Source organism: Echeneis naucrates, chromosome 22 (assembly GCF_900963305.1).
Source record: "Echeneis naucrates chromosome 22, fEcheNa1.1, whole genome shotgun sequence".
In the NCBI taxonomy this organism is placed as follows: Eukaryota; Metazoa; Chordata; class Actinopteri; order Carangiformes; family Echeneidae; genus Echeneis; species Echeneis naucrates.
The window spans coordinates 10,058,957-10,084,628 of record NC_042532.1 but is presented as its reverse complement, the minus strand read 5'-3'; the positions used below and the strand labels follow the sequence as shown (position 1 = coordinate 10,084,628).

Sequence of the window (25,672 nt, the reverse complement as noted above, 5' to 3'; positions counted from 1 at the left end):
CGTCTCCGGGTTGATAAAGGCTCAGAGCAATAGAAGAAGCAAGGCTGACATCTTCTTAAGAGATGATAGGAGAGCCAAATCAAATAGGATGGAGCAGTCACTCTTTTCACAGATAGGTAGCTCATTTCTTGTGGCTGAGAGTTTGCATCCCTAGTGGCGCTCTGCCTGGGAAAGATAGCTCACTTGGACTCCATTCATTATTTTATCCCCTGCCTCCTCTTTTCACATCTTAGCTACTTCTTTTTTTTTCTCTCTCTCTCTCTCTCTCTCTCTCTCTTTTTTTTTCGTTTTAATGAGTTGCCTATTTTTCTCAAGTGTTGATGGAAATCTCAGAATTTAGATTTGAAGACAAAATGTTTAATCACAAGTGTTTTTCATTTGTGGAGAGGAGGCAAAAATCAATTATTTCTATTAAACAATGCTGATTGGAAATGAATGGAAATGGTAGGATTTTGAAACAAAGGCTCCACAGAGGCAAAGATAAGTGTCTGTCTGTCCCCCTTGAGGTATAATATGTGGTTCAGTTTAATAAGCAGTTTGCAAACATTTGCCATTAAATCCTTGCCAATAGTTTAGCATGCCGGTCAAAAGACAAGCAAATAATTACTGATAACAGTACTCATGAGTAGATAATTGTAAAATAAAATATAATAATATAGCACTGAAGATGTTTGTTTTTTTTTTTTTCTAGCACGATGCAAGTCTGTGCTGGCATATCTGAAGGTTAAAGTAGTAAATAGCAACATTTGAACTAGAGCAGTGCGTGTTTTTTGGTCCATGCCATCAGATGCAGAGTAGTCTTCTCTGCAGCATAACTTCCTCTTAAGTTGCAGGAACTTTCCTCATGCGCTGTTTACTGCCAGACTTCAGTTCCGTACAATATTCAGCGTGGCACTTCCTGAAGAGCACTTTGCTATCAAATCCCACACATTCTCTGCAAATCCCTCAGAAAATTATTTATAAAAATTAATGTCTCTTGCAGAGGGCTCATTGAAAAGAAGAATTACATGAAAGATAAAACACTTTATCACCAGTGAAAGACTAGACAATGTACATGGAGAAATTAGGAAGATGGCAGAAACAATGAATATTAAGTGCCTAAGAATCTAAAGCTGCTGACTAAATTGAAACTGTATATCCTGAGGGGGAAAGGTTTCCAAATTGCTAATTACTGCCTCTGAAAGGGGGCTGTTCCTGATATGTTTGCTTGTGAAATGCTGCTGCTTAATGAAGCAGTGGCTCAAGTCTTTTTTTTTTTTTTTTTTAGTATTCCCACTCTCCGGGCTTTCAGGACTCTCTCTGGACTTTCCTCTCGGGCCAGAACAATGGCGGGCCCAGGAGCCCAGCTTCCCCACAGGCCCCAGCGAGAGGAGGCCGGGGGCTGGGTACTGAGGGAGTCGCTCAGCATGCTGAAATATGGAGGCGACAGATAAGGTGGCAGCAGCACGGAGAGGACCTCTCCCATGGGCCCAAGGGGAAATTTGCAGTTATTAAGAGGAAGATGAGAGAGATTAAATGGCTTTTGTACTCATTTTCACAGACTTCTCTCTCTTTTTTTTTTTTACTATTTGGGCAGCCTTCATCTGAGAGATGAAAGGAGTGGTAAATGACTTTTTTTTTTTTTTGCTTCATTCAGCAACACACTGGCTTTGAGAGACAATTCATTACTGAGAGTTGACACACATCATAAAACACTTATTAGTTCACTATTGTTTTAAAAGGTGTGAAAGTAATAGAATTACTGTAATCTTATCATCTATAACTAAAGTAATTACAAACTTAACATGGTTTTGGATTTTGTTTGAGGAAATTAACAATGTTAATGTTAACATGGCCTGAAGTCTTAAGCAGTGAGCATAGACTTCTTTTTTATCTTCACACTGAATTGTATTGCACTCCATTATTTTTTGCAGTATAATCTCACAATATAATGCAATCCACGCACACACCCACATGCAAGTGTATTCACCTTGGTCATCCTACAATGGTACTTTACACATATTTATCAGTCGGACTTGTCTGTCAGCTAAATGAAGTCACCAATGAACTAAAAATAAATTGCTTTAAATTTGAAAACTGGTTGAAATTGGACCAGTAAAAGGCTTCATTAGTCATCCAAGACTCAGGACTTAGAGAACAAGAGGTGCTGATTGAAATTTAAAAAGTGGGATGAGCAAGATAAAAAACAGCAAACCTGACTACGGAAAAATGCAGCCTTGAAGGAATGCTTCCAGTTATTATTAACAAAAACAAACAATATGAAAATATTAACGTGGACGGACTGCTTACCAGTTTTCATAAAAGACCAAAGGGAGAAGCACAGTGGCTGCTCAAGCAAATCCGACGTTCTGAAGTGCCCCACCAAGTATGGCTTTAAAAACAAGCATTAAAATTACAACTTCAGCCTAGTTCACTGCTCCACAGATCATTTCCCCTTCCAGCAGGAATATCATAGCCAAGCCAGCATGGTGCCTTGCCCTGAACTTGACCCATGTTATGAATATTTCTAAGATCCTTGTGGCCCCGACAGTAGAACTCAGGTGCTCAATACAACTGCTGGTGAAGTAGTTTGAGGAAACTGATCAGATTTCAGTGTTGCTCTATCAGGAGCCACAAATGGCATCATAAAACTTCAAAATTCATAGACAGAAATGCTGCCCAGCTTTACAGAGTAGCCTTCCCACTTAAAATCAGACCAAACAACAGATTTCTATATTTTTCCCTGACAGCTCATCACTGAAAATGAGCCTATAAATAAAACAGCAGAGTGACTTCAGTTGTGTGGAGTTTACTTAGGATCATTAGAGGGAATCTGCAGTTATTAAAGTGATATGAGCTTATTAAATGACTGTGATGCTGCTGTCTGCTCAGTGGTAGAGTTGACTGTGTTATCTGCAGCTTGGCAGGCTGCTTTTTTTTTTTTTTTTGGTCCTTATCGGCTCCGTTTTCGCCTCAGGGTCGCAGCCAGGCGGAGTCACCTGATTGGCTGGTCAGCAGGGCGGAAGTGCGCGCTTCGTCCCAGCTGTGCTGCAAAACAAAACAAGACAAGCTGCGACTGGTGAGTGCAGGAAACACACAGGGTTGTCGCCTTTTATTGTGTAGCATTGCGGTGGATGCTGTGCGTGGCGCGTGTGTGACACGGTGTTTTAACGCTGTTCAAGTTTGTGTCGCTGCAGAGATGTGTTACTGTCCTTGTGCTGATCTCACGTGTGAGTTGTTATGTAACACACAGACTGCACTGAGCATGCAGAGCGATCACACACTGCCATTGTTCCCTCACACTGTTGTTGTGCTGAAGATGCTCTGGATGTTTTTGCGGCTGCTGAAGCCCAGACGGGACATTTGCCACCGCTGTGATCACAGAGTCCTCCATTTGATGCTGCTACAGATCGCTGCTGCTTTATTGCTCAGAGGAAAGAAGCTGTACCTTTACAGGACTGGCCGAATGCAACCAATGCAGCAAGATGATGACGCGAGAAATCTGCCACTTAAGACAACAACAACAGATTTACACAAATAGAGCAGCCCATTGTGGAAGAGGCAGGTCCTATGTAAAGCTGATGAGATTGCTTTAAGCAATGACAATGGCTCTCTCTTCTCTGCCTCACCTTAGTAATACTGGTCCGATAGCAGTTATAGTCCATTAGCACACTGCCAAAGGGATGTTATAATGCAAGGTATTTATATTTACTGTTCAGAAAATACCAAATTTACTCCATTCAGATGGGGTACAATATCCGGAGACATTATTTGTAGAGCTATATAGATAAAATGCAATTCCCTATAATGATATTAGAATATATTATGATTGAGTGCATTTGTGGAATCTGAAATCAAACTTCATTCAGGTGGAATGACTGCATGGTGGTATCAGATTTTGACAAATTCATCAATAATCAAGGTCACCCATCCTGCAGGCCTTTTTCATCCATGAGGAAGTCTTGCTTTGTGACTCTTTCGTGTCATTTAGATCAGATGTCTTATCTACCCTGCAGTTTGTTGTGATAGAGCGGTTGGTCACCACACCACCAAAGTTACCTCTGATGTATCCTATCTGCAGCACGATGATGGATGAGCTGGTGCAGGACCTGGTCTCTGCGCTGGAGCAGACCTCGGAGCAGAGTAAGCTTGGGGGGCTGTGGGAGGAAATGGTCCTGAGTCCGCTGCAGCAGCGCCGTCAGATCCGCCGCCGCAGAGTCCGCAGGCGCAACCGCGAGTCTCCACTCTACCTGACGGAGCACAGACGCTGCTGGATCGAGGCCTCAGAGTCCAGCTTAGACGAAGCTCAACATTGCAGGGAGAACTCTTCGGCGACCATCACTGCCTCTGTGGCTAACTGTAGTGACTCTGATGATTTGACTTCAACCAACCAGTGGCACTCTGTCATGAGAGGCCCAGCGAGGATGAAGCAGCCCTCCTGGCCAGAGTCTGACTCCTTCAGTGAAAATAATCCAGGACGGCCACTCAGGAGGAGAAGGAAGGTCAAACGCATGACCTCAGGTGTCACGGTCAGACTAAAGCAGAAGTTAAATGTCAGTGGCGTGGATGGGAGACGCAGATACACGCCATCGAGGATGCAGCAACTGTCGGGATCGAAGAAGAGGTCAGGTGGTTGGATGGGAGCAGAAAGATGCAATGAAGGAGCCAGGCTGATGGGAAAGGAATGCTGGAAGAGGAAGATGGCCCAGGAACACAGAGATGGTGCCGATGAAAACATGTCTGAGGGGTAATGTTGTATTGCAGGAAGGATATTTTCATGTCGTTCCATAATTGTTAAACCTAACTTTTCAATTCATTACAATGATTTTACACAGTTAGGACCCGATCTGGCTTCCATTTAGTTTCCATTTCATAAAAAGAACTTTAAGGTGTATTATTTGTGAAAATTCAGCATTTCCAGCCTTTAGAACCTTTCATTTAATTTACAATTTTGCAACAAGCCAAATGTTAACCCTGTCATTGTTTCAGAGTCAAGATTAAAACCATACCGAAAAACGAGCTCAAAACTGTAAAAGCCCTTTTTACCCTTTAAATGGAAAGTTACCAAGGCAGTTAAACCCATAACATAAAAGTCATGGGCATAACTACTATCAGACAGAAGCAATTAAAGACGGCGACATTTAAGATGATCTATAATGCCTGTCTTCATTGAGCCAGTTGTCAATATTCAGTGTGTCCTCAACTAAACCAAAAAAATGTATCACAATCATGCCACTCCACTTTAAAGTATTGAGTTGACATTAAAAATGAATGATAGAGTCTCTTCATCCTCATCTCCTGTAGCTGAAATGATCACCAGGGAGGGATCTTTGATAGTTATGCCTCCGGGCATCTGCCAACTCATTATTTCCTTTTGAGAAATATTGTCACAAATAAATAAGTGACTTGGTGGGATATCGATTTGTTTTGAATTGAATTCCTGTCTCGGGCTGGGTAATTAAAGCTGTGCCTGTCCCAGCGTCCCAGAGTGCACCATCTTGTGTGCATTTTATTTAGAAAAACTAAATGGGGCTTTAACTGGCAGCATTATTTTATTACAGTGAGGGGAATATTACAGTGTAGTGTTTGAAAAAGGAGCAGATTGAGATGGAGAAATAATTCAGTCACCTCAGTCATCATGTATGCTTCTTCTATATTAACAGACACTCAATACTGAGCAGTAGACAAAGATCTTTGACACTAATGCTCCTCATTTTGCAGCATCATTGAGGATCTTTTTTTTTTTTTTTAATCTGTAAAATATGACACATTGTAATGTGGGACGATTAGCACAATATCGCTGTGATAAAACATCTCAATACATAAACTTGTACTTTGGGTTATTTTTACTTCATCTGAGGATTTTTCTTGTTAGTTAGCAATAAGTAAAGTTAGGCCTGTAGGACCTTTGAATCAGAGGTATCTCATGATTACATTTGTCATGTTGAATTTGTATACTCAGACTAGTGCAACTCTAGTAAATAAGAACTTAAATCCTCGGTTTAGTGAAGGTAAAAACTCCTTTAATTGACAAAAGGAAAGAACATCAGGAAGGACATTTTAATTACTTAGTTTTACACCTTTTGAGAAAATCGATATTAATGAATAACAGCAATTCTTTTTCATTATATGTGAATTTGTGGTTTTGGTATTAAAATCTCAAACAAGTACTATAGTAAGATTGTGAACAGATAAATTTATGTGGTCGAACAACATGACCACGCTCCTGCAGACCGTTTTTCCTTGGAAATCTTATGATCTGTTGATTATATCAAAATATGATAAGAAGACGTTCCAGGGAAGCCGTAATGGGACAGACAGAAGGCTTTACATCCTCTGGTTTCATTTGTGCTGACCTCCCTAGCCCCTAAACGGTACTTGTTTTCTTACTTTATGGAAAAATCAATAGCCGTTCTGACAGAAAACGGCTCCGGAGAAGAAATAAATGGGAACACCATGGCACGCTGTCAATCATTTCTCACTTACACAACGCCAACACTCTTGATTGCTGCTCAGTAGACTGCCACATCGTACTAAGGGCTCAACAATCTAATGGTTAAGCCCCAGTGGAGGCAAAGGATATGAACAAATGGTAGCAGTGATGAGGGATTGACAGCGGTACACCAACAATATTTATACTCAGGGACTGTACGGTCATTTGATGTCAGACACAGATGCCACTGTTGAAATGTCTTTTGAAGCACTCAAATTTCTTTGGTCTCCGTTCATTCTATTAACCTTTTTCATATGGAGTGTCTGGTCGTGCCTCTGCTCAAGGTCATTCCTCTTATGTGCATACTGAGCAGAGTGTTGCCTTCAGCCACCCAAGTGCAAGGGTAGCAGATGTTGGTAGTTCTAGTTGGGCTCCACATCCTTGATTAGACCTGGCCCAGCCTGCCGGCAGTGTGGCCACCTGGCACCCAGGCTGGCCCAGCAAGCAGGCCTCACCTGTGGGTAGACGCCGGGCTCCCGGGCTCAGCCTCGGCCTCCAGCTGTGAGCCGCTACTGGTGATGCTGATTTCAACCCTGCCACCAGGAAAACACAAAGCCCCTGTGTGTGCGCTTCTCACACACTCCGCTTTATCATGCTGTAATTTATATTTTGAAAACTCTATGAGGAGTTTTTGGGGAAGCAGTGCAGCATTTGCTGAAGTTAATTTTCATAAATCTCTGCAACTAATCCAATTACTTCAGCTCAGGGAGGGTGGGATAACCTTATAATCAGACACCCATGGAAGAGAGCATGGATTTGGGTTTGGGCAGCTTGTTTGAAGAACCCACAGATCCATTGTTATCAGCAATTTGCCCCCCTTCGTCTCTGCCTCTTCTTTATTCCTCTGCAGAATGAGCCCAGGCTCAATAAATGGCGGCTAGCCTGTAATCTCAGTGCAAACTGGTCTGCCTCTCCCAGGAGTTGAGGATTATATCCTAATGATTAGTGCTCATCTGGATACTGTGTTTTGCTTCACTTCTTTGGCTTGTAGAGAGACAATAGGGTCATGTGAGGAGTTAAGTTCAGCCCTTAAACAGTGGAATGCAGTGTTTGTTGTTGCCCTTGCTTTTGTTTCATCATGGATGTGTGGCATTTCATCTCATTAAGATTTATCCCCTTTTATGGCACCTAATCTATAATAGAATATTTTACGTTCTGACTCGTGGAAGTGCCATTTTGTACTTGCTGCGATTGGTGAGCTCTAATCAGATACTGTTATGATGTTTCGTGACTATGTGAGGACAAAGTTTGCCTAAAATGTTTTCCTGACAAAGGTCACTGCTGCAGAGGGAGTGTTTTTTTTTTTTTTTTGGTCCCAAGAAAAATGGGGGTCCTCAATTATTCATTGCCATTAATTAGGCAGTGCTTAATGGAAATGCTCTCACATTGGCCCTGTGCTGCTCCAAGCGACATCACATTACACCTTTAATACTGATAAATACTTAATGGGTGTTTCTAATTAATTGTTTATACCTGTGATTCTTTTTACAACTTTGCATCTCTCTAATAAGAAGAAACCACATTTTTGTTCTCAGAAAAGGGTCTAAGATGCGATGCTGCCATTGATGTTTAACTAATTTCAAAGGAAGGTCGTGAAAGGAAGGCTAAAACCCAAAAGGTCGTTATTGCTTATTGTAGCGCTTTAGCTGTGCCCTCCACTGATGTTGGAGTGTTGTGTGCTCCAGATGCCAGTCAATGTGTCCAGAGGTAGGGTACAGCTGAGGAGAGGCCTGGGGAATCAGTCTGGAGAGAGTGCTGGCAGAGGGGGGTGGGACTGGGGGCGGAGGGACAGTCTAGGATTTCTCAGCTAGGCAAGACATCTTCCAGATTCCCCGGAGAGGCCTGCTCCCTCTCACATCTGCTTCTTGAGGATGAGAGGGGAGATGATGCAGGACCATCTGGCCAGGAAGGCGTGCAGGCTGGGCGGACAGTTTTCTGATCCTCTCGTCACTGGCAGGCCTGAGCAATATGGCAAAGCATGGTATCAGCGCATATCTGACCCTCAAGCTTTTTCCCATAAGCAAGGTCAGCAAAGATAGACAGGAGGCAAAATGGAAAGCAGTGAAGAAGATCCCTCTCTCTCATGAAATAGTTTCAATGACAACTTGCTTTATTTAAAGGGTAAGGGTGGTCTGTGTACATCTCTCAATGCTTAGTAAACACAACTGGAATCAACCACAGGCCCAGTGCACAGGACAAAAAGCAATAATTCAGGTCACAAATATATAAATCTACAAAAAAGGTTGTCTAGTTTAACCTTAACTAGTTTAGACTGGCAAGCACTAAACTATCAGGATGAAATTGTCTTTTTTTTTTGTGGACTATTTTTTATTACTATTTACTAGTAGAGGACCCATTTACAATGAATATAACCTTGTTCCTTAAAGTAATTGGCTTTTAGAAAAGTGCTTTCGGAAATACAAAAATATTCATGAAAAGATAAATACATGTATTTGTTTCATTCATTTAAAGCAAACATTGACAGCAGTCTGACAACTTGGTGTACTTCCAGAATGAAGAAGTCAATATTTGAGCTCTCCATCTTCATCTCTTCCGCCCCACCCTCGCCCACCCCCTGTGACCTTGACATGTTCAGGGGTCCCAGTCCAAGGTGACTGAGGTGTGAGAAAGGCAGAGAAGCCGAGAGTGGTCTGGGTGAACTGACAAGGCACAGAGGGTACGGAGGGGAATGTAACCGGGGTCGCCTGAGGGTGTGAAGAGGAGCAGCGACAGAGCGGGCTGGGCAATAAGAAGCAGCAGCCCACACAGCAGATGTTGGCCAGTTGTTGAGCGGAAGCAGCACGTCTGTGGGCTGCTCAGTGTGTAGGGCACACCCAGAAGGCGGGGCAGGCAGGGGAATGTGTTTCGCTCTCCTGTCATCCTCCACAACACAGGCCAGATTAGATTGGAGCTGACAGCGGAGGATATTCAATTAGATTGTGCATGTCACTCAGTGGCTTCGATCAGAGTCTCTCTTCATGCCTTTGTGTTTGCCATCGCAACAAGGGAAAACACAGTGCGGTGTCTTTTCGTGTCATTTCCATTTATGTCGACCTCTAGCTCCAGACCTCTTCATTATATTCATTACTGATAGCTACATGCTAAATATTGACATTCAGGGCCATGTAAAGTTTTGATTTACATTGTTCACTTTTCAGATGCTATAGCATGGTCTGACCTAAAGCACCCATCAGGCTTCAGATGACAAATCGAAACAGAGCTCTCCGTTCTCAGATGCCAGTGAGGTTTAAAAAACAGGTCAGCTGTAGTCTTTCACAATGATATTTTTCCCTTTTTTTTCTCTGCAGTGAGACCAGCAGTACATGCAGCAGTGACCCTGGTCTTTTCACCAATGACGAAGGAAGACAAGGTATTTCATAAAAAGCACAACAACACTTTGAACATACAGTGCAGCAACTTCAGCAACTCTTTGCCACTAAACCGAGCAGGCAAACACCTGAATGTATTTTTGAGTAAATAAACGTCACAAGCAAGCTTTTAATTGTGCAAAGGAAGACGAGGAGTTGTCAGATTCGGACAATGTCCCCCTGGACTCTGAGGGAGTGCTGGACCTAGAGAGGGAGGTTTTGATACAATGGACTGGTTGCTGGGCACCCAGGCGACTCTAATAAGACGTTGTCATGTCGTGTTAATGAGCGCTGAAGCCTTTGCTAATCTCATTAGCCATGGTGGGGCCAGGCGGCCTCTGATTTAACAGTTGTCACTACACCTTGACTGTGAGAGGCATGGTTCCTGCGTGCGCCTTGCTGAGTGACAGGTCTGAGAAGAGCTGGCTGTCCTCAAACAGTGCTGTGGTTGAAAGTGCACCAACTTGGTTTTTGGAAACAGCAATTTTACAGCGCTGCTGCATTTTAACAGGAGATGCAATTGCACTACTAAATACAATTTATACGTGTTGGCACTGCAGTGGAGTGCAGAGTGGGTGAGGTATAGTGCAACAGTGCAATTTCAAATTTTGGAAATTTGAAAAACTATGTTGGGTAAAAATATCACAAAAACTTTCCACAGTGATGTGAAACATCTTCCCTGTCGCTGTGTGTAGGTGATGATGAGCAGAGCGACTGGTTCTTCGAAGGGGACTGTGGAGCTGGGACAGGCGTGGCTGGTTTGTTGCCTAACTGGGACTCAGACAGTCAGCTTTCACTTGATGATAATCGCCCATCAGCCACCTTTCTGCAACCTGCCCGGCCCTCTCAGAGAAGTAATGGAGGATCGTCTTGTCCTTTAGACTCAAATTCCTCTTCACAACAGTCCTGGATTGACCGATTCCTTTTTTATCCTGCTGAATAAGAGCAGAAACCACTTGCCCTTGCTTACTGCATTAGCTTCCACTTTGCTAAAGTTATTTTTATTTATTTAAGAACCATTATAATAAACTGTATGTTATATATTCCTGAGAGGGCATGAGCCAAGGTGACCTGCTAAGGTCAAATGTTACTGGTCTTGTCTTGTCTTCCTGACAGATAAAGCCAGAGGATGAGTTTGGTGTTTGTGAAATCACATTGGGCTTTCTTACGCGCATATACAGTAAATTAAGTTTGCCTTGCTGTGCGTATTTTCCTCACCCTTTTTTCCCCACATGAATGATTAAATGATATCTGAGCAGTTTGCAACAGTAGAAAATAAATGTGTTTTTGTTGCTGTTGCAGGGTATCATTCACGTCTTAAACAGCTGCCTGGTTCTGCTGCCTGCTGCATCAGGAAGGATAGGAGGAGGATTCCCAGCAAGGTTAAAGCCAACTTGTATCTCTCACATCAGTGCACATGCAGCTGCTGAAACTCCGTATTTATTTCTGTTTCTTGCTGCGTGTATTTGATTTTGTATCAGACCAACAGCATGCCAGTATTTGTAGAGAGACTGAGACATTTCTCCCAGGATCCTTACCAGAGAGAGTAAGACATACAGTTTCAAACATTATCAAGCGCTCTTCTGGTATTAAGTCCATCTGTTTCCATCATCGTTTTGTGTCCAGTAATTATCCTGTGAACATTTCCTTTTAGCTTTTGGCTGCCTTCTGTTGGAAAACGAGAGCGTAGCCAGGTATGTAATTTTTCCAAGCCGTATTATGTCTTTGACACCAGTTTATTCAAATTTCAGAACCTAAATGTTACCAATACTTTCAACCCTTTGTGCCCATTAGCCATGTGTCCTATTGACACGGGGTCAGAGAGCTCCCATCTCAGATCTTCCTCCTCAATCTGCAGAAACAGGTAGTTGATGCCACGGTAAATAAAGCATCCTCTCAAGGGCCTATTGGAGACACCAGCCTTTTCAATCAAAGCTCAATATATTGATAGACAATTCTGTGGCCAAGTCACTTAAATGAATCAGTGGCACAACATAGGTCACTGTTAACAAAAGTAATCTATGCTAAAATAATGCCTGAGAGACTGTGTGGGCAGCTACATTCAGTGGGCTGTGGGTCCAAATCATCTCCTTCCTCTTTTAAAATTAGATCAAGGCGTAATGGAGGGGAACTCTCTCCCAAATATTTGTTTCAGTGACTTTAAAGAAATGAATTGTTCGCTCAGTTTCGAAGCTAAAACATGCAAATTGCGAATGTGCTATAGAAAGATTTTGTTTTTGTGCTTGGTGCATGTTATCTGCAGTAGACATATGTTGTAAAGGACAACACTCCTCTTAATCCATTGCATTGGCATTGTTTTCAGTTCCTTTGTTTGGGATGTCACTCAAACAAATTGTGTACGTGTAGAAATAATAATATTTTCAGACTGAACCTTTTTTTATACACACTTTCCCATTCACTTTAATGCCTTCATAAATGAATACCTTTTCATTTATGAAGGCCACAAAGAAATATTGAATGTTTTCACATTATGTACCTATTTTAGTTTTGTCTGCTGGTGAGTTCTACCTGCAGGCATTACTTAGTTACTAAGTTAATAGCTAATATAGCTAGACTGAAGAATGTTTAACACCATACAGAAAGAACATGTTTTTATTTCACACTTCAGAAACATGTCATGACTGCAGAGGCTGGTGGGTTTCCGGGATGTCAGTAGTTTTCAAGGTCGCTGCTCTCAACTAGAAACATACTATGTGCTGACAGTCGTAATGCAGTTCAAATCCCTATATTTCTGGGACTGCACAAAAACATGAGAAAAAAAGGGTTTATCCAGAAGATGTTTGTCAAAGCGTCACACCGCTCCCAGTCATCCCCAGAACTGTTGGATCTGCATGGGGGACTATTGAGGAGCTGAGCAGCCCCCTTGGCCTCAAGACTGTGGGGCTCCTCGTTGTATTGTTTCCACTCTGCCTATTTATGGTGCATTCTTAATTTCGTTTCACACACACGCACACACTTTTTCCGCCCTCTCTCTTGGGTTATTTCACAGAACGCTCCAGCACTCCTTGATGAGGGGCAAAAACACAACTGCTATGAAAAGCCCCCGACTTCTTAGGGCTTTCTTTTCTAAACTGGCCCTTTCTTCTCCACCTGAAAGGTTCCTTCAGATTGCAGTTTGAGGCATTGTGAATACTAATTTCTCTCTATTAAAAAGCCCTCATATCCCTGCCATGCTCTCATTTGAATGGCAGACTCAGGGGAGACCTCTTAATTCCTTTATAGTGGGATTCAAGACCCTTCACTTCAAAAAGTATAAATCATACTCCCAAATGAATGAGGGAGAGAGGGGGGATTGACGAGAGGGGCTTCTGATGTGTCCCGTTGGATGGCACAAGCTGAATCTATCTCCCAAAGCTGCTCAAATCCACTCTCCAGTGAGACGTCTGCTCTGTCCTCACGACCCAGCTCCACGCACAGCACCCATTTACTTCCCTCCACTTCCAGCAAAACACAACACCAGGCAGTTAGGAAATTTACTTTGCATGGCCACAAAGAATGCAATAATTATTTCTTTTAACAAACTTTTTAATGCCCACTCTTGATTTCACTTCACTACATTTTCATTCCTTTGAACATCTCACCCGCCTGATTGATTTTTCTTGAACCAAGCTCCAGCACATCTGACTTTTTTTTTTTTTTTTTTTTTTTTTGGTTTTGTTTTGTTTTGTTTGTTTCCAAACACCCTTGAGAGAAAAGTGTTTTCTCTGTGGGCAGAGTGTAAACATTAATCTTGTACTGGTGCCAGGTTGAAATGATATTGTATTAATAAAAGCTGTCATCTCCTGTTTGGTACGGGCTGACGGCAACAATCAGAGATTTGATGTTAAGTGATAAAGGCTGTATGGGGTTGCATGCTGTTTATCCTGGTGTCGGTGCTTGAATAGGCGCGATGCTTTGTGGGATTTGGCTGTAATGCTCGGGGACGGTGGCCACGTTAAAATGCATAACTGCCTCCCACCTGAGCCGGGCAGCAGCCGCCTTTATCTATCGACTTATTTATTGCTAAATGACACTTGTGCTGTGAGATAAATCATAGTCTTACGCCACTCCCTTCCCAGTTTTCATTTTAATTGTGAGATCTCAGTGTCAGCAGTTAGTATATTGGTGTGAGTGGCCTATTGATTATTGATTTGGAGGTATTGATTATGTTCCCTGGAGACCCTAATCCTTTCTGATTCATTTGAATACCTCTATTAATCTTGAGATCCTGCTCACACCTGAAGCACCATGTATCCCTAATGAAAATAGATGGCCATTTTGTAACTGTGACTCTTCACTCCTCTTTTGATTTATTATTTTTAATTGATATATTTGCCTTTGGATGTGGGCACCAAAATTACAATTGACCCTGTGTCAGTGCTGTTTTACTTTGTACCCTAAGGGATGGTTTTGCATTTAAAAGTGTCTCATATGACCTGAAAAATCCATCTTGGAGACTTTTTCCTCTGTGTCCTTGTGTCTTTGATAGAGCTTAGTTGTTGTTACTCATCTTCGTTACAAATTATGTGTTTTCCCATCACTCACTGCCTCTAAGTCAATCTTTGTTTTCTCACCACAGTTTCTGTATATTTAGGGCTGTAAAAACAGGCCAACATCTGTCAAGTTGTTAAAAGTGTTGCAGTATCAGATGTTAAATAATAAAAACGGTACTGTGTATTTTTTTTTTGGCCACTTCTTCCAGTTTTATACTGAGCCGTGTCAGTTGCTTTGTAAAAGCCTTTGGGTTCTTCTCTGAGATGTATGGTGGCGTTTTGTCTTGGTTAATGAGCCAACTGATGGTATTCTTATGTCTGATTTGCATTGTGCTTAGTGTCTCAGTGGGCTACGAGTGGCCCCGGAGCTCTCTGTGGCAGGGGAGGGTCCTCGTCTCCCTCCAGGTTGCTGGGGCCCTTTAGAGCCTTGGCCTCTGTGTAATGAGGGAAGTAATAGAGGGATGGACCTCCACACATTAAGACCAAATGCATCAGGGTATTACTTTTAATACCACAGGTGTGCCTCATGAAATAATGCAACGTTTAAACGCAGATTGATTTTGGAATTAAAAAGTTAGTTTGCAAAGATTTACTGTGGGGAGTTCAATGCCTGAGCTCTTTATCAGGGGCGCAAATGGCTGGTTATGTGCTGTCCGACAGAGGTACGATTGAGGGATCGATAGGCGCGTGATTTACTAACTGGAGTACAGCTAATCAATAAGTATAAAAGTAAATGAAATATGCATTACTGGGATTTTATTATAGAGGGGTAGCAGGGAGAGAATAACGGCCAGGCCATTTATTTTTATATCTATTGATTATACAACATAGAGACTTCGCTCAGTGTGCCCTGCACAGCTCTCAACATCCCATGGCTGCACACCCGTCATGTGATTTATGGGTGCTAAGGTCATGGAACATGCTGCCTGTTAAGAGGCTGCCCTGACAGGGCCTTATTGTAGCATGTTCTGGGTTAGGGTTGAGAGCTTTATGCAGCCTGCAGTCTGAGACAAGCCATGCTGGTTAACAAGGAGCTGTCTCATGTACGGTCCGCCGTTGTTTGGCAATCAGGAATGAAGAATGTTTTTTTTTTTTTTTTTTTTATTGGATATGTTTATTAGCCTGTTCAAACAGCATGCCATTTTATTCTTAAAGTTCTCAGCAGAGCAACAAAAATCTGCATGATCGTAGCTTCAGTCATTCGGGTTGCCATTGTGTCTAACTGTAGCTTCCTCACATGCTACATTTTACCCTTTTCACTCCCACCATATACAAACATACACTGCATGGAATCACATCAGCTGGTCCCCCCCCCCACTGATGAAACGGACCTTGACCTTAACTTTACATCTCTGAAGACAGGGCTATTAAGCTGGTGGGGGGGGCTTTTCCTATTTCAGGGCTCCTGACATATGACACAGGAGGCCCAGAGCAGGTGTAATTTGTTCATGTGAACTCTTCAGTGACTCAGCCACATGCACCCAAGCACCTCTCCTCATTAATATTCTCTTTGTTGAAAACATAGATTAATGAAGAAAAATTAAGATGGGGCAAAATAAGCCTCTGCATCGAGGATAAATGTAAACTGCAGAGCTTGCATTTATTGACGTCTGTGAAATTACAAATATTTTTATATGTATATTTTTGCATTGTGCAAGCTACTTCATCATATTTGTGTGTAATAGTTGTTCTGCTTGTTTTGTGCCCCCCGTCCCTCTCTCCCGCCTTCAGGCGGACTAACGTCACCCCAGGACTTCCATGCACAGGAGACCTCAGGAGGAGTAAAGAAAGAGAAGCTTTGTCTGTCACAACATCAGGTAACACCCTCCATACAAACTGATGAAACCCGCATATTAAAAACAACGAAAAAGCTGCAGGCGTCATTTTCAAACATGCATCATATACACACACACACACACACACAGAACACGGTATATCAGCACGGTGTCAGTAATTTTGAGCATAAGGATTGTCACAATATCATGACCAAATAATTATGATGATGAAGATATATAAGACATCGTAAAACAAACAAAATAAGTGTCCATGTGTTGTTGTTTTTTTTTTATATATAATACAGGACATCGTGATGGTAATGAACAGTAAATGCCGTGCTGGAACATTTTCACCAAGACAGTCTCATACTTACTGATTCAGACAGCTTCTAAAGTTACTAAAGTAGCAGCACTGTGTCAGACACTACCAGTTGTGACCCAACAGACAACATAGTTAAATAAAAGATGCTTACTGTTTAGTTATTCCTGCTAGCCTCTGACTGTCCTGATTCTCCTTCACTGGTCACCAAAGCCTCATAAGCAGAGAGCAGGAGTTCGCATTAGCACACTGGGTCAGCCATGGCCGATTACAGGCTGAAAACAAATAATTACTTACAAACTAGACTAACCAGTCCATCTTCTAGTTACAAATTTTAGTGCACAATAAACTAAAAAAAAACCTCCTAAATCTGGGTCTAATTTGTTGCTGTGGTCTTGGGCAGAGTATAAGGCCTGATCCAGATCAGGAAGTAAAATTAGATATGTTTTTAATAGCTGTTTTAATGGATAATGAAATGGAAACATCACAACGAGCCTCTTGAGCATGTTTGCATGCTATACCTAGCATGTTAACATGTTTTTGTAACTCTACCGGAATGACTGAATGTAAAATATTTGGTGAGTTGAGAGTTAGATTGAAATGTGTTATATTAGTAGCTTTCTAGTTCAAGCAGCAGCCATTGTGCATGTTTAGACCAGTAGAGCTGCCTTTTTTCATTACACTGATGGCTCAGGGCCTTGTGTCTGTGCTGGATTGAAATCTGAATTGGTTTGTCCACCTTTTCCTCTGCATCTCCTTTCCATGCTTCATTCTTGCAGCTGCTGTTTGGCATTTAAATAACAAATGCTAGTGGTTGCCTGATTTAGTGAGGGGTGCAGGCCTCTGATGTATATTAATATTGCCATACAGTGCACTGTACCAGGGCCCATCATTCATTTGGATAAAAGAGGTGGAATTTAAAAACAGCCAATGCTTTACTTGGATACAGATTGCATCCATTTATTGCACTGAGTGATGGAATGGCCAGCAATGCTGTCCTTCACCTCCCCAGCGCCGAGCCACTTCCCATAAAAGTAAAAAAAGGATTCACCCCCGACCTTTGAGGACCCCACATATTCAGCATGCAAAACAAGGGACATCCCTCTGTTTCCTGACAGTTAACAGATCCGCAGTCTGTTGTCAAGGAAACATGTTTTTAAATATGAAAATATGAAAAAAACTGATTGTTGTTTTCTATGTAGAGGCAGCAAACTACAGCTAAAGCAACAATGTCTGTTCTGTCATAAATACTGAATATTTTTTATGTTTTTCCATTGCCTATGATGCCATATGCATTGATATTTTATTGTGTTTTATGAACAAGTGACCTAAGGATTATCTGTTTTCTGTCCTGGATCGGCACATACGATCTCAAGCCTTTTCACAGTGTTTTCCTGCTTCTTGAGTCGAATGCCTCCTGTCCACTGTGATTTATCATGCATCCCATGTCATCCAATGTCAGTTTCTGCAGCTGCAACTGCTCTATATAAATCTTTACTTTGGCAGCCTGCTGCACCATGTCTCTCCTCAGTAATCTCACCACCGCCAGGAGATGCACATTCACTCTGACAAGCTTTTACACTCTGTGTACAGATTTTGGTTCGTTGCCATTCTGACATAAATGTGCACGGAAAGAAAATCTGATTCAGTGATTTGCTGCGTGGAGTTGTTTTCTGGTAAACATATTGCTTGCATGGAAAAGTAGTTTTCCGCATTTAGTAGAGAGGGAGACATGACTTGCAGCGTCGTTCTTAGTGAACACGACAGCTGAGACTTTGTTTGAGTTGGCCAAAGGAAGTGGATTGTTGTATGTGTTAGTGGTTGATTTGAAACTCTGTAATCAGGAGTGAAAATGGTTGGCGGCTCGAGGTGTCTTCCAGGGCTCCATGGGGAATTACTGAGGCGGTACCCAGCTGTTGCTTTGTCTTTTTTCTTTACCCTTTTAGCACTTCCGCGGCAGTGCCGAAGCTGGCTGTGAAAAAAAGAAACACAACAACTTATCAAGCCAGGTATCTGTTTGGATTAGATGACCACTCCATTTCTCAGCCTTAAATTGTCCATTTTCTACTTTTCTCACCGCCATATCAATCCAGAAATCCAACTCAATCCAACTATTCCTACTTGAAGTAGAACAAAGCATGCCAGCTCTTACTTTTATGTTTTATAAAATCTTTAAATTATTAATCATTTAAGGTGGATTTATTTGAATTTGTCCATAATTTGTAAATCCTTTCAGAAAACTGATTTGAATGATGGCTGATTAGTGAATTCTCAACATCACGTTATCAAAAATGAAAATGCCACGATTCTACTCTTGCCACAGTTTTGGGGTAAATTATTTTTAAGGCATGAATGACAGAGAAGAATCAGTAAATGTAAGAAATCTGATGGATTTTAATAGCTTTGGCTGGTCTCACACAGACTAATTAATTATTGCAATTTTAGCCCTTCCCCCTCCTGCCTCCTGTGATGCCCTTCATCTTTATCTCTATAAAGGGATGAAGGCAATAGACCCAAACCTGAACTTATTCAGTGTGCCAGAAGAGTTAAGAGTTAGGGGTAGATATGTGGGATTGAATTCAGTTTGATTAACCTTGTCAGGCTGCAAGTGTTATCTCTGTGTGCTGGTAAGTGCCACATGAGGGTGCCCATGTAGAGGCCAGCCCCTTGGTCAGCCTTACCGCCTCTCCTCTCCCCTCTGTCTTCATGTGTCTCCTTGCCCAAGCAAGATGGCTGCGTGACAGATCACTTGCGTCGGAGGCCTGCCGTGTTCCTGCCCGGCGGTCCGGCCCCCTCTCATTAATGCCCAGGTTGGTGTGAGGGCCGTGTGGCAGCACAAGACAAATAACACTACCACTCAGCCATCACTTTTGCTGACAGAAATGCAGCCCACCGCACTATTTTGCCCTCTCCAGCTCCACTCCACACCCTGCTCGCGTCCTTCACCCCCCCCCACCCCCACCCCCACATCTCCACATCTCCTCTGTGTCCACCTGCACCTGCCTGCACTGCTCCACCAAACTTTCATGGTGGGTTTTTGCTATTGCTGGAGGCTTAGCTTAACACTGAAACCCATACAGGTTGATGTTGTGCAACCACGAACCTGCTGCCTTTGTAACTCACTGTAATTGTTTTCTGTTTGGTTTCTTTTTTGTGGCAACAGATTTGTTTTTAGCAGCTGAGTCTGTCAGGTGCATCTGATTTAAATGTCCTGTTCAATTGTGAAAAGAGTAGGATGTGTGTGTATGCTTGAGTGTGTGTGTGTGTGTGTGTGTGTGTATCTGTTTGTCTGCATGCGTACATGAGAGCGAGAAGGAGAGAGAAACACAAAGGCTAATCATTAAAGAGCTATTCAACCCTGTTCATTTAAGTGTGGGAATCAGCGGACCCATTACTGTCAATGTGTAATTAGCTGATTAATAAACAGGAGGAAGGGGAGTGCTCCAGGAAGGCCTGGAATGATTGTTTTTAGAGAGCATCACATGCGAGCTTATTAAGATTGTAAGATGGTTCCATTCAACCGCCTATTATCACCCACAACAAATGCACGTACTGTAATTCTGCCACTGACACAAAACCTTTGAGGTGTAATATCTTTACTGACCTTGATGTAAAACCTGATGAGGGTAGGTCAAGGTATTATCGTCTTTTAATTTATCTTTTATCTTAGATAATATTTTATCTTGCAGTCAAGCAGGCAATTCACTTTCATTATTAAAAAAAAAAATCTCTTTTGCACATAATTTTGAAAGATAATATAATTTGAATAATTTGTATGCTGCTCCTATTTAGCTACAACCCCATCAGTGATGGGCATTAAGTACACCTGCTCGTGTTCTGAGTATGTACATGAGTATGATTTTGAAGTTCATGTATGGATAAATTTGATTTCATACCACTTAATATTTCATCTTACTTAATTGCATTACGTTATTACATTATTCTGTCAGCTATAGTAACACTAATAACTATAAAATAATATAATTTATATGGTGAAATTACTATTTAAATAAAAACATGAAGTTTCATCAAAGGAGCAGAACAATGTAAAAATGTCATATATATATACTCTATCAGTCACACGAGCAGTTAAGATTTTGATTGCAGGAAATTCACTTGTAATTGAGAATATTACATAATGATATTGGCATTTTCACATACCTTCATCCTTTATTGGAAATTATATGATTAGGTGTCAGAATATTATTATGTATATATATATATATATTATTATCATATTTAAGCATTCAAGTGTTTCGATTAATAGTTTATCATGATCGTGACCTTAGGATTGAGGCTGCAACGTGGTGTGCCCTGTTCATGTTGACAAACTCTCAAACTAAATCTCATGGCCATTTCTTTGTGTCAGTCAGAAATGAAAACCCCTGAATTTTGATCCAGGTCTTTTGACTATGTTTAACCTGAGTGTTTGAGTATAACCTTAGCAACAGTTAGCCATCGTTCCCTCAAGAAATATTAATCAATTATTGTGCCCGCCGGATCAGTTTGGGGAAGAAGTCATCTGGAAAGAGGCACAAGCAGATATAATGGGAATGAGAAAAAGCACATGCCAGTGAATGTTGTAATGCCTAATCCTTTGAGACAGCCCAGAGCCACAATGTCACTTCTTGTTCCCTTGTCCTCTGCTCTGGGACTGCCTCACAAATGTCTTATGTGACCACCGCAACTTTTTGAGGGAGCGGGTCGAGAAAGATTTACTATCAACATGAGGCTGAAAAGCAGGAAACCACGTTAGGGAGCGCAATTGTTTTAGATTTACTCTTTCTTTTGTGAAAATTGGCCCTGTTTCTCTTTTAGATATTTCTCTTCATTCACAGAGACAAAAAGCTTTAAAGGTGAGTGAGATCAAGAGAAAAGAGGATCTTTAGAAGGTAGGCAGTCAGTGTGATGTGAACGTGTGATGAATGGAGTTAAAAACATACAGCTTCTCACAGCATAACTGGGGTGGGGTGGGGGGGGCGAGTTAAGCCATAGGAGCAGCACAGATTGGCCTTTTAATAACCATGTCCACAAGTCATATGGGGCCAAATTGGATTTGGCTCACTTGACCAAAACCTCATTAATATTTAACCTATTAGAAGAGGATTGCTTCAAAGTTTTATTTCAGTATACCTAAAATATGGACAGATCCCTGAGCGGTGGACTAAATTTAATTTTTATTTGAGACGCAGTCCATGGGAACAGTGAAGAAAAATGTGATCTATGTAAGTATCTTTTACGATGTTCTTTTTGTTGTCTTATATGTCAAGAATATGATACATGCTTTCCTTTTCTCTCCTCAGCTAACAATCCATTTTATAAGGATCATCAGAGAGAGGAGGCACAGGGAGCCGCCAACACCTCAACCTCAGAGGCTGCAGGGGCAGCAAGTTCAGCATGCTCGCAGTCTTCTGTGCTGCCTGAGACTTTGCCCCAGCAGGACCATGAGGATACCTGAACACTGGGCAAGCACCCAAGCCTGGAAGAACATGTCAAAAGGAAATGCGTTGTGCCTGAGAAAAGGCTTCATCTCCTCTTGCTGCAAAATCTATCACAAAGACAAAATACAAAGCACATCATTACTACGGTACTCAAATCAGCATGTTACAGCTTGATCCAGTCTTTTCAGGTTGTATAATAAGTATGACAAATGTTAATGCAATCAAGCCTTGTTAAGCCCTCCGTCATCTCCTCAAAGAGGATTGCAGCATCAAGAGGTTCCTCGTTTAACTCAAGACTCTGTAGCTCCTCCTGTTTCCACTGACGGTCTCCAGGCCACCTGCTACCACACAATCCAACAATTATGCCTACTGTTGTTGCACAGCATTTGTCAGGGGGAAATCTGGGAGGATGGTCAGGTGAGGCCGGGCGGCTGCTGGACAGAGGAAGCAGCTACCAATAGCTGTGCTGCAGCATGTCGCCAGCTCGGTAACAGAAGAGCATCAAAATGTTTAGCTACCACATGCGGCCATGCTGTTTCAGTGGGGACACCAGCAGTAGAGAGCCACACAAAATCCAGGTCTCCTATTACAAGCTACAGTTTGTACAAAGGTGCTCATTAGCACAACACAGAGGGAATGTAGTTGCAGTCCATGGAGGGCCACCTCTGTTCTTTCCAGCTTACCTTCCATATTCAAATTTCCCCCAAACGTATTTAAGGTCAAAGCCAGCTGCAAAATTTGTTTGAACAGCCTGTTTTTCAGTAGTGGTGGATGCATTGCTTTTGGAGCTGTGCAGAGAGAAGATGAGAGCCAGCAGAGAGGGGCTTGGAGGAGCTGTTGGAGACAGTAGAGGAGAGTTGTACACGGTATTTTCACTTACCCTTGGGGTATACATTTCCCTGGCTCCCTCAGCATCAGATGCATTAAAAGATCAATGGCAGCATACAGTGAGATCAAACATAACAGTTCACAGCAAGCTGGTAAACAAGCAGTATTAAAAAAAAAGAAAAGAAAAAGAAGCATTTTTATGAGTCAAAGGACATGGACTTGATAAGTGTAGGCTTCAAAAGATGCACAAGAACTACATACCACCAAATTATCTCAGCAGTAGTGTCTTCATCAGGTGCAATAAAATGTTCACCTGAAGAGAAACAGGAGAGTACCTTATTTAAAAAAATCTGGTGCATTGAAAGCGCTCCTGAAGGAACAGGTACACACTTCCCTCTAACAATCACAGGATCTTTTAAGTGAAATGAACTGCATAATCATCAGCCACCTATCGCATGTCTTTTCTGACACTTTAAAGCCTTATTTAAGAGAAGAATCACATTCAGTAGAATGAGATTTGCCAATTAACATGAGTTATATGTCTGCAATAATCCGTCTGAGAAGGCTTTATGTGATCATGTTGGCCAGGGATGACATTTATAAATGCTGTGTGTGCACACTCGTCTAAATGGATGCCTCACACAAGACATCCTGCCATAGGAATCAGTCAAAGTGTTGAGGCAGAGAGCGCCCCAACCCCCCTTCCTCCCAGTCAACTCCTGCTGCAGCTTGACCAGCAGGTCCAGCAGCACTGTGGGCTCTTTCAACACCAGGAATACACAGCTGATTGATTGAGGTAACACATGCTGAGGTTCCCAATTAGAAAAAAAGAGGCTTTTGATAAATACATTGATGGCTTTTTTAAGACATGTGCCCCTGAACAGGATGACAAGTATTGACTGTGTAGTGTTTTAAGGAGAGCTTCCCACTGCAGCCTTATCCGTCAGTCTGTTTTGGAGCCAAAGCATTGACAGGGGAGGAAGACACATCCGCTTAGATGCAGTTCCATTAGCAGGAAGAGGGAAACCCCTCACCTGGTAATTAGCAGTCACCATAATGACATCTCAGCCAGCCTGCGTGTCCCAAAATGAATTTCCAATGGCCAGGAAATGGGGGCTTGGCTTCCGTGCAGCCAGTCAATTTCCCTGCTACAGTTAAGGAATCCACCAGGCCAGTGCCACTCATATTTCATCCCAGGTAAAGATTACCTGTCATGCCCATGGGAGATGTATTGATCTGTTTTCCTTTTTCTGCCAGCAATCACCTGACAAAGGCACCTAGGAGGGAAGTGAATGAGTGATGCCTGGTGTGTCTGCTCTAGCATGGTGGCTTCTAGTGTCCACTGATGGGTGGAGAGGTGATGAGGAAGAGGAGAGATAATGTAGTCATAAACTCTGTTTGAACCTCTTCTGTATGCATGCAGGACGGCCCCTTTGTGCCCTGGGTCATAGGTCACCAGGGAGTTCTCTCACTCTCTCTTTTTTTGTGTGGCTCCTTTCTTGTCAGTGGCGTTTGTTCTTGCTATGTAGTGTGTAGTGATGACAGAAACACATGCAAAAGAGGCTCTCTAGTTCCTGCTGACAAATGCATGTTGCATGTCACTGTAGTTCAACTCACTTTGGGTTTCAGGAGTCATCCAGTTTGATCTGGGCACTTTCTCACAATGAGATCCAACCTTGTGCAGTCTTAGGATTTCTGCAACTGTCTTTGTGGCAGTGATCAATATATTTGACATTATCTGGTGTTTTCTTGGCAGCTAAAAGAATTTATATATTTGCCTTGTTCAGTGGAATACTAGAATTCACATTATCCATGAAACCGTGCACTTAAAGTGATTGCACTGTATAAAATGTGTAGTATTTATGTGATGCATAATTATAGGTCCATTAATTGAGGATTTAGGTCCGAAGACATTAAATTAATGAATTGATTATCATGATAGATAGTACAGTAGATATGTCTCTCTAATTTTTACTATCATTTTTTAAATTTCATTTACAAGGGTTTAAATATATCTCCCTGATATCAGGGCGCTTAGACAGCTAACCACATTTGATATGTGGTACAAATACCATCTTATCTCATAGGCTGTTATCTTTATATTTAATAGCAGTGGCGGCATGCCTAATTGCTTTGCAAATGATCTAAAGAGGATTATTCCTCCTTAGAAAGCCTGCACGGTGTCATGAGATGTTAGAAACATGACAATAGTAAAATTCAATCAAACCTGCAGTGCAGCATTTATGCAGTAGCTCAATTTCTCTGCATCAAAATAATTGTCCGTATGAGGACAATACCTTGCTTATGAATACACTCCATGGAAATAATTTTCAAGTATTATGGATAAGAAGTTGTTTAACATTGTTTAAAAGTGTATGTCTTCTTCTGTCATTTGTGTATATATGTACCGTCTTGCCCTCGTGTGATACAATAGGTGATGGTATGATCAGTCTACCACTTAGTATTAGAAAAAAAAAAAAAATTCTTGTGTCTGTTTCAAATACTGAATTTGTGCAATAAATGCATCGTGGCCATCATGATGGTGTGAAAGGCGTACGTGCTTTTAATTGATCGTTCAAATGATAGTTACTGGAGTACATTGCTCTTCAAGTATTTTTACTTTGATAGCTGTTCTCAGATGCTCTATTGCCCATTTGTAGGTACCTAAATCATGAAACAATGGTTTAACAATCAATCAGATGATCAAACAAAATGAAACATATATTGTACTTTGAGCGAGTACTTGCAAGTGGAACTATGCAAGCATGAGTTTATCGGTTTGGTCTTCATCAATGATGTGGATTTTCATTCATTTGCAGGTGAAATAATTGATAATAATCATTGTTAGCTGCAGTCGAAGAATATATTTCACAATGGACTGACACAATCCCCACAGGATTTGACAGAGAACCTTCTGAATACAAATGTTATTGTGACTGCAGTGTGGCTGACAGAGAAAATACTCCCTCAGCTGCA

The 25,672-nt window shown here is 41.8% G+C and overlaps 1 protein-coding gene across 14 annotated transcripts; it reads left to right on the top strand.

Moving 5' to 3' along the window:
• The first annotated feature begins 3,033 nt into the window (after window positions 1-3,033).
• On the top strand, window positions 3,034-25,230 carry LOC115035766 (G patch domain-containing protein 2-like). Of its 14 annotated transcripts, XM_029493764.1 has the most exons (13): window positions 3,095-3,677; window positions 4,061-4,726; window positions 9,781-9,842; window positions 10,536-10,694; window positions 11,143-11,222; window positions 11,322-11,386; window positions 11,495-11,534; window positions 11,635-11,704; window positions 16,065-16,150; window positions 18,374-18,436; window positions 19,153-19,237; window positions 21,246-21,283; window positions 21,731-21,793. In XM_029493764.1, the coding sequence occupies exons 2-11, from the start codon at window positions 4,065-4,067 to the stop codon at window positions 19,228-19,230; spliced, it is 1,365 nt and encodes a 454-aa protein (XP_029349624.1). In that variant the 5' UTR covers window positions 3,095-3,677; window positions 4,061-4,064; the 3' UTR covers window positions 19,231-19,237; window positions 21,246-21,283; window positions 21,731-21,793. The 14 variants fall into 14 exon arrangements, 12 of the variants coding, with proteins under 12 accessions (XP_029349618.1, XP_029349624.1, XP_029349625.1 ...); XR_003840364.1 differs by lacking the exon at window positions 21,246-21,283 and having other exon boundaries at window positions 19,157-19,237; window positions 21,731-21,748; XR_003840363.1 differs by lacking the exon at window positions 21,731-21,793 and having other exon boundaries at window positions 19,157-19,237; window positions 21,246-21,269.
• Window positions 25,231-25,672: the final 442 nt, after the last annotated feature.